Here is a 10000-nt window from a genome sequence, read left to right as displayed (position 1 = left end):
ACTTCTCCATGACTGTAATTACTTGATCAGTGATGACAGCGACTACCTGGGAAATATGATACTTTTGATTTGTGTGAAAGAGAAGAATTTGCATGAGTATAGACCTTGAAGAACTGACAGATCTTTAAACTGACAGCTTAATTTAGCACACTAAATCAAAACACTTGTGATAAGGTGTGTTAATAATGACTTCCAATAAATCTGCAATGCATATTAACGCCAAGTGGAATTTAATCTGGGCAGTAATTAAGGATTTAGACTGGGATGACTGCCAGACTGAACATTTTTTTTTTATTTTATTCTCTGCTAGCTGATGAACTACAAGTTTACAACTTAAATTAAAACTACATTTGGCATTTCTCTTGTAAATTTCAGCATTTGATCAAATCATTTACATTGTTTATAAAGACCTGCCTTCTGACTGTGAGTGAGTGAGAGACATTACACTTTATGTGATGCCATGATAATTGCTCACTCTCACCTCTAAATTGAAAGGCAATCACTTTGACAAAATAGACAACAGCCTCAAAATTATTTTACGCAAACTGATCCGTGTTAAACAACTACGATGGAAAACAAACAAAAATGGGATTAATCTTTAATAACCTTTAATCTTTTAATCTTTGTTAGTCTTTAACATCTAATATATATATATATATATATATATTTTATTTATTTTTTTTACTATTGCTGTAATAATAATAATAAGAAGAAGAAGAAGACTGATAAAAACCTTAAAAATAAATATTGTTTGAGAAATATATTTACATGGCATGTTCAATTCATATAATTGCATGATTTGTTTTCATTCAATTGTGAATAAGTGACCAAGACATTTTCCTATATTACCTGATTTATAACTAAGATAACACATTTTTAAAAGGCAAGAGGCACAGAAAGAAACCAGTGTTTCAAAAAGCAATAAAAAATAATTATGCTATTCTTTGACCCCAGCTGGACCAGAAGAGAGAGACAGAGAGAGAGAAAAAAAACCCCACATTTGTATGATACAATAGGTAGGGAATAATAATCTTGTTTATAGTCTGCAGTGACATGATATCTGCCTCAGGGGAATGGGGCTACATCAATTTTTCATAAACTGAGGAAAACTGCACATGACTCCCTCCAAGAGCTGCCAAAACTGAAATAACAGCTTTTCATAATCTCTCTCTCTTCCTTCCTGCAGACACTATATGACCATTATGACCTTTCTCACATACGTTTGGTGAGATGCTAATGTAGCAAATCTTTTTGCATGGCAAAATGTTCTAGTAACGCACTTCATAAAAAGTGTCTGTCTACATTTATTGTCATGATGCTTTGACTGACCAAAATGCTAGTATTTAGTACCTAACAAAATCAGTCTTGTAAATCTAGCATGAATTGATCTTTCAGCATTGATACATACCTAAGCACTGAGAGACTAAGGCCAGTACTTACCCCAGGGGTTAAACAGCCGTGATCTTCTGCAGTGGTAGGCGATTCTCTGCTCACAGTGTTCTGACAGAGACACCAGGGCCTTCAGCTGTTCAGATGAGGCGCTATAATTAAACCATCCCACATGTGGCTTCTGCAGTGTAGAGCCTCGTACTCTGACTGCATTCGAGCTGTTGTGACGAACCACTGTCCACACTTTGCTCCCTGAAACATTTGATGCTCTGCATTATTCCAACATTACAGGACACGTAAAAGGTACAAAACAAACGAGTGTCTTTTTACCATTATAAAATGGGATATATAATGTCTTTCCAACAAATGCAGTATGCAGATGCAGGTAACATTTCCAAGTATCATAAATTAAGGAATAAAATAAAATAAAATAAAATAAAATAAAATAAAATAAATAAATAAATAAAATAAAGTGTGGATTCTAACAGGTGATGAGACATATGGACAGACAGATGAAGTAAAATAAAACACAGGGAGTTGAATACCAAGACATTCATTTGAAGTAAACAAGACAAAGAGATGACAGCGCTGTGGCTTGGGCTGCCCCAGAGAATGCTGCCACCCAAAGTGACTGTCTATAATGTCTATTCAAGCATCTATCACAGCTCAAAGCATATAGTTTCACAATTAAATTGCAAATGTATTTATTTTATAATCAGGTTTTGAAAAAAAAATTTTTTATTCCCTAATAAATTAAGTTACTGGCCATTCAGAACTTCTACCCAAAACAAAAATATCAGAAATTAACCAGATTCGCTGCTTATTCAAAATCACTCTTTAGACTTACATATATTAATTATTGAATCTGATCACTGAGTTTGAAAACAAAACGGAAAGAGAAAAGGCGATCTATATAATATTATATGAAACATATGCTTTATTTAAGCCACAATACTGAAAATGAGCAATACACAATCTTCCAGCCTAGGGTGAAGTTAGTACCTACAAATATTTGACCCTGTAAATAAATGACTTTTAAACTGAGTAAAACACATATGAACGATATAACAGTTTGATCAAATCTAACATTTGAGCTGGGGTCGGAAAGAAATAACCCACCTGTAATATTACAGTAGACCTGAATAGGATCAAGAGGGCCACTTCCATCAGGATCTACCGAGAAATATCCAGAAGTGCTTCCAGCAAGCCTGTAGTGTTCACATGAAGCTTCATATACAGCTAAGAATTCAAACAGAGAATACAAAATTTCATCAAAGCACCTGAAACATTTCACAAACAAGATCAAGGACATTGTTTGGATCTTCTGTATAAAATAGTGCTCTCTAGATGTCTGTACTTTTAGCAAAAATGATGTAAAGATGATTCCTGTTAAAAACAGACTTTGAGCAAAAAACACAGATCTGCAAATAAAGGATCAAAGCTTCCTAAAAAACATTTGATAGAGTATTTGATAATGCATGCACTGTATGTCATGTTCCCTTTCAGTCGGTCAGTCACGTCCCGTCGCCACAGCTCCTGTACCACCGCTGAGCGGCCGGGTCACCGGCTCGGCTTCTCAGCGAAAACCTGAATATGCGCTGCATCTGCTGCCTACTTATACTCACGCTGTGATCAGCAGCAGCTGGATGCAATAATCGCATGCCAATGTGCATTGGCTCGTTTAGTTTACACTCGAAGTAGCTTGGTCTCTCTAAGCGAGATCCCAATTCGTCGGTCATCCGACGTGACGTCTCCGTTCACTTAAGGGAACGAGGGTTACCATACGTAACCGAGACGTTAGTTTTTGTACTGTGTGCATGTTTTCAAAGCGTAAACTCAAATTCAAATAACCCTAAGGGAATTTTGACAGTGAACAATACATAATAAATGAACATTGTGTTTGAAATGTAGGAATCCATTGCGCAGACCTACAGTTATGGCACGTAGCTCCACTGTATCCTGTACCAGTGCAATCACAGGAGAAAGATGACCACGTCTGGGAACACCGGCTGCCATGCTCACAGAAATTATGCAGACACCTGACATATAAAAAGAGATAGGTAAACATTTAGTTCAAGTATACAGTAAAAAATTAGAATAAACCAAGTGTGACTAAGGATTACAATGCGCTTTGAAACAGAATATAAGCAGTCAGCATTTATTTTTAACAGGCTAATTTTGAATGAAAGTCCTCAGATGACAGAGAACCTACTACATGTCTATCTCAAGTCAAAATCAATTTTCTGAGACTGAATGAGTATGTCAGCATACAATTAAGTTGTCTGTTGCCGGCATTGAAATAGACCTTAATGTGGCCTCACTGCTCAGACGGCATCAAACAGTCTGTTAAATCTAGAGAATCATTGGGCTTTTGACAAATTATTTTATACCAAGTGCAGCTGGATCTAATTTAGAAAGGGTAAAATTAATATGTGAATCTGTGTGAGGGGAGTATCAGAGACAGGGCTGATGTGACTGTTGCTTGCCTGCAGAAAATTAATTTCCTTTTTCAAGAATTTATTTGCTTTTCTATGAAAAGCACAAAGTCATGATGTTTCATAATCTCTAACAAAGGGAACCTTTTACAAATGAAAGAACAAAATAAACTAAAGCTAAAAGCTTACACAAAAGAGGCATTCAGTGTAGTCTTGGATATCATGAAATGTCATTTTAACCCTGTACAGAATACATGAATGTACATGAACAAAGTTTAGAATTTAGAACTTGATTCAGCAAATTTCAGCTCATTTCATCCATCTGTTTTCGTCAGTAACAGAGCTAGGTGAGCCTTTGTTTTCTTCAGTGTAGGGAAGTCTTGCCTGTCGATAAACTAACACAAAGACATACAAAAATTGATATGCTTGCTGGAGACACGTTGATTAATAGCGCATTAATTTGTCTGCTTAACTTTCACAATTACCAGCCTTTTAGGCCTGCATATATTATTTCACAGAGCTCAGTTTGCACGCCTGGTCCCTGAAGAGCCCACTTTACGAGGCCTCCACGTACAATACAGCCATTCAAACAGCCATTAACCACTACAGGCAGAGTCAACTGCAGGCTGGATACTGTTTCAGGTGATGATTTCATTGCCTCTTTGCTATTTCTAGTCATGCTTGGAAAAAGGTTTTGCTGGACCATAAAATTATGCCAACCAATGTGCAGAACTGCTCTGCAGCAATAAACCGCCCTGTGATATTTTACTGATAGAGGTTTCTGGTAAGGGGACATTGTCAAAAGTAAAAGTCGATGACCTGAAAATTTGTTGTAAGGTTTGTGATGTGGAAAAAACAGGACGCACTGTGTGTGTTTTCAGTGAGTGATGGACAGCCGATCTCCATTCGTGATTTTATTTTTAACTGGTCATATAAGTCCCATTAAACCACATAACAGTCACTTTAATACTTCAGTAACATTAAACATTTAGAACAGCATTAATATTATTAGCAACATAAAGCCATAACGGTAATATAGAGACATAAATCAAAGGAGAACACATACATCAGAATTTAAGGGAATTATAACATAATTGTGATATGAAAATGAATAACCTTATCATCAAGGAGACACGCAGCAATATTGAGGAAGTTACTTTGGGGTTTTCAAACAGATGCTCAGACATGATGATACCCTTGAATTTTTCAAATATAAAGGCAGCTATATACTACCATTCAATAACACTTACCATCAAAAGTTTGGGGTAAGTTTTTTTTTTTTTTTTTGGGCTATTCTTTTAAATTTCTACTCATTAAAGAATCCTGATTAAAAAAAGTTTTAGGTTTTCCACAAACAAATTAAGCAGCACTATCGTTTTTAACTGTGATAACAATAAGAAATGTTTCTTGAGCAGCAAATCAGCATATTAGAATGAATTCTGAAGGATCATGTGATGCTAAAAAGTTGAGTAATGGGTGCTAAAAAAGTAGCTTTTCCATCACAGGAATAAATTACATTTAAAATATATTCAAATAGAAAATCGTTACTTTAAATTGTAATCATTTACAAATAAATGCAGACTTGGTGAACATAAGAGACAAAAAAAGCAAAAATAAATAAATAAATAAAATAATTCTTACCAACCCAAATTTTGAGCGGTAGTGTACTTTCATACATAAAATTATTACTTACTAAATCAGTACAAGTATAGAATAATATTTATACTGTGTAAATATTAAGTGATATTATAAAAATCACTTAATTTTTAATGTGAATTATTTTATTCTCCTGACAGCAGTTTTTAATCTCAGACACGCTGTCAAATTTAATGAGGTTAATGAGTTAATATATATATTATAATGTATGTATGTATGTAAATATTCATTAAACTCAATACATTTGACAGCGTATCTGAGATTAAAAATTGCTGTCAGTACAATAAAATAATTCCCATGATATCAGGTGAAAACCCCTGAAATAAACCAAATGTTACTAAGAAAATACACTGAGGTGTTATGTGGGGAGGGAGGAAACGTCTTTATAAAAATATACAACTATATTTCATATTATTAACTGAAACAGAATTATGAGTTATAACATTGATACTTTAGTTAGTAATTCCTCTACAGTTTTTATGTGAAAGCCAAACTAGTTCTGATAAGCTCATGGAGCTCATTTGCAGATACCTCACCTGAAACCGTTTCCCATGTCACCACCTTCAGACAAAATAAGGACTACATCATTAAAATAACGAAATGGATGTCTTCCACTGAGGCTTCATTAAGTTTGAAAATGTAAGTGCAAGACAAAAAAACTAATTTGTCTCCATGGAGAAGCTCTCTTTGACAATACCCAAAACCCAAAAGAGGGCAAAGCGTTGCAGGGGTCAGTTATTTTGGCACTTGATTATCAGAGACGCAGTCTGAGGCTGCATACAGAGGGGACGGAGACGGAGGAAAGGTTCAGTCTAGCAGCCGGGAGCATTCGCCCTCTGGCAGGCTCACAAAAACTGTCACATAGCTCACAGCGGAGGCCCTCAGACTATGACAGCTGCTCATGAATGATTTAGACTTGCCACTGATGGAGGGGTCTTGTCATGTTCATACAAGTTCACTATTAATAAAATACCGCTGTACAGACAAGCCAGTGGGACATGTCCCTGCCGCCAAATAAAAACACATTGAGAGACTGAATAGAAGCCAGTACGGTGAGCCGGTTAAAGTGGAGCAATTATGGTGCTTCTGAATAATGCAAAAAATACACTAAAGGTGAGAATATTGTTGCCAGGTTAGAACTGAATAATGTCTGAATTAAAGGATAGTTTCAGGCTTGTTTCTGAATTTGACCTGAGGTAGCAAACAGTATGAAGAACTGCAATTTGAATGTAAGGAAGTAGAATTAAAATGAACTGAAATTCAAAGACATGCATGTATAAATTAAAATACAACCTACAGAAATTTGTATTTAATTTATATATTTCATCATATTTAATACATTAATTTTTGTGTCCATTTTTGTGTTACCTGTGTGGAAATTCTGTAGACTGCAGTTGAGTAAATTCCTTATCCTTTCAGGCCAATTCAAGTTCTGTTGTGTTGTGAGCATTTTGATTTTTAGGTGAACTATTCCTTTAATCAGCAATCTGATTTTAATAATAACTAAGGTTTAAGTTAATAAATAAAGTTTTCTGTAGAATCTTTTAGGATAATTGTGTTGAATATTGTAGATAATACTATTTGACACTACAGTTCAGAAGTTTGGGTATAAGATTTTTTTTTTAAGAATTTAATACCTTTATTCAGCAAGGACACATAAAACTGATTAAAAGTGACAAAAATGTAAATACATATGTTACAAAATACTTGTACTTCGAATAAACGATGTTCTTTGAACTTTCTATTCTTCTAAAGAATTCCACCAAAAATAACTGTTAATTAACATTGATAATTTATTATAAATACATTTTAAAAATACTGTATGTTATAATGGAAATTTATTAAAAATTTATTTTTAATTCTAAGAATATTTCACAGTATTACTGTTTTTGATTAAATAAATGTAAACGTGGGGAGCATAAGAGACTTGGAGACTCAAAAAACCCAAACTTTTGAACAACAGTGTGCATCCTCTTAGTCTCCAACAGATCTATAACCAAATATATCATTATCCATTGTTGGCATTTATCTTGTTTACTCAAAAGAAAGTAAATAAGGAGACAAGAGTAGAAATCTCTCTTCCTTAAAGCAGGACCACAGTAGACCTGGGGGACAGCAGGGGTCATGCAGCTCTGGGTCGATGAGGCCTCTGATTCCAGTATGTGGTAATGAGAAGAAGTGCAAAACGCAGCACTGAGCTTGTTAGCTGGCCGCAAACCTAAATGAAAGTACAAATGAACTTCCCCCAGTTCTAATTAGGGCTCTGCCGACAGTCCAGCTCAGCCAGCACGACCCTGGGCCTTAATGACAAAGAACAGCTCTGACATGTTCAAGTTTCCAAGGTATCATGAATAAAATGAAAACCAGTGTATATTTTGTGGTAGACAAATGTAAAACAGCAACAGAAATATATATCAGGCATATGTTCGACTCAGTGAGGAAAACCGCACCTGTCACGAATGCCACATAAGTCAAACTGTAGCTGATTGTAGCTTCCTAGATGACCTTGCTGGACTGACAGAAGATCAACAGGTTGGTTGTTGACAAGGATGAGCCGGATGCAGCCTTGAAAGGCCATTGTGGGATTCAAGCAGCTGGAGTCGTTCTGGGATATAGGACATCCTGAAAGAATTGATGAAAATACACCTGATTGTAGGTATGGATGTTAAAAGCAATAAATCTAAAAAAAAAAAAAAAAGTGCTTCAAAAATGAAACTAACACACACACTCTCACACACACCAAAAAGTAATTTATATTTTTCCAATTTTACTTTGAAGGCCTCCACACATCATCATGTTCTATGGTTTGACTGACATTGACCTGTCAATCAACATCAACAAAATTCTAGATTTAAAAAAACATCAAAATATTGCTATTATAGATTTGCATATGTTGCATTTAATATTTTATACATTACATAAATTGAATACATAATAACTTACTGGTAAAAGTAAAAAAAAATTTTTTTTTAAAGTTTTAATTGACATAAAGGTGATATAAAATAAAATTAATAAAATATACATATCAGAGAATTAAAAATGCTGCCTTGGCAACTAACTGAAATAAAACTAGTTTAAATAAAAATAAATAATGAAATAAAAATGAAATATGAAATAAAATGAAATAAAAAATGTAATTGAATAAAATGAATGTAATAGAAATATAAAAAACTGCCAAAAACTAATATAAGGGACAAAAGCTCATAACAAGATTACTAAAACCTAAAACCAAAATTAAAACCAAAACTGAAAGTATAAAAATAAAAGCTAATTAAAAAAATGAATAAATACTATGATTGTATATAAGTACTAAAACTATACCAGCTCTTATATGCTGCTTTATATTTTTTGTTTTATTTTTAATTTAAATGTCACCTTTGTGATCTTTCATATATATATTTTTTTAATTAGTGGCAACTGAACAACAGAATGGCATAATCAAAGTTTTGAATGCAAATAGCTAATCTGATCCCAACTGTATGTTTTTTGTCCTTTCTGAAAATATTTGTTCACTATTTTACCTCCAAAGAAGTGTTTGTCTTTTGGTTCCAGGTAGCTCTTCAGCTGGATGGTGGATGCGGGCTCACTGTCCAGGGTCATAATGATCTGCAGACCTCTAGCGTTGAGACTGACTGAATGCCACAAACCATCATTCACCCTCTGACCTGTCAATCGAAAATGCCATATACTGTTTAATAAACACAGTGACCATATATGGACATTAAACGCCTTTTAGTGCAACATGCAGCATTATATGGTCATATATAAACCATATTACAATGTCAAACAAACCACACACATACTGTAAAGTCATCCAAGACAACAATCAATATGTGAACCATCAACTCTCACACAAAACAAAGCCACGATGAAACAGAAAATTCAATATGATAATACAAAAGTGCCAAAAACAAATCTCCTGGCAAAAAACTGCCCCCCCTTCCACCCCTGTCCCCAAAGGGAAAATTCTCTTTGAGGTTTGATTTAATTAATTCTGGCCATTACATGTGAAGGGCGCCCAAGCTGTGTGCGGCCGCTGTGTGTCTACAGTCTCCCCTGTGCCAGCCATCTGTTTGTCGTTTGAGCTCAAGCGCTTTACTTCTTCTATTCCGGTAATTACAACACTCTCTATTTCAGCCAACACTTCTATGACGCGAGTTAGACCAAAAAAAATTGGTTTCAGGTAGGATAAAACAGCCGCTCTAACACAGACTGGCCCTGCACAACAGATGGAGAGCGCCCTCCTCACCCCTACCGCGTGTCGATTGTTGTCGAACATCCAGAGGCGGACAGTAACTAAGTACATTTACTTGAGTATTGTACTTAAGTACACTTTTTGAGTATCGGTACTTTACTTGAGTATTATTTTTTCTGGGAACTTATGACTTTAACTTCACTACATTTGAAAGACAAATATTGTACTTTTCACTCCACTACATTTCTATCAAGGTCCTCGAAGTAGAAAGTCGTTACTATGTAGCAGCTTTGAAAGTCAGTGGGTGATTTTTTTCTTCTCTAAA

General features: G+C 34.8%; 1 protein-coding gene across 1 annotated transcript in view; it reads right to left on the bottom strand.

Annotated features, from left to right (window-relative positions):
- The window catches only part of LOC107684760 (contactin-associated protein-like 5), a 76034-nt gene that overhangs the window by 24392 nt on the left and 41642 nt on the right, over positions 1-10000 (bottom strand). Inside the window, exons 9-13 of the mRNA XM_016481152.1 lie at positions 9002-9145; positions 7931-8102; positions 3322-3428; positions 2509-2628; positions 1441-1641 (exon numbers count right to left, since the gene is read on the bottom strand). Coding sequence (XP_016336638.1) covers positions 1441-1641; positions 2509-2628; positions 3322-3428; positions 7931-8102; positions 9002-9145 — 744 coding nt within the window. The remainder of the gene's footprint in view (positions 1-1440; positions 1642-2508; positions 2629-3321; positions 3429-7930; positions 8103-9001; positions 9146-10000) is intronic.

Source organism: Sinocyclocheilus anshuiensis, unplaced genomic scaffold (assembly GCF_001515605.1).
Source record: "Sinocyclocheilus anshuiensis isolate Anshui unplaced genomic scaffold, SAMN03320099.WGS_v1.1 scaffold277, whole genome shotgun sequence".
Taxonomy (NCBI): domain Eukaryota; kingdom Metazoa; phylum Chordata; class Actinopteri; order Cypriniformes; family Cyprinidae; genus Sinocyclocheilus; species Sinocyclocheilus anshuiensis.
The sequence above is the reverse complement of the archived record's forward strand: the minus strand, read 5'-3'. Positions and strand labels throughout refer to the sequence as shown.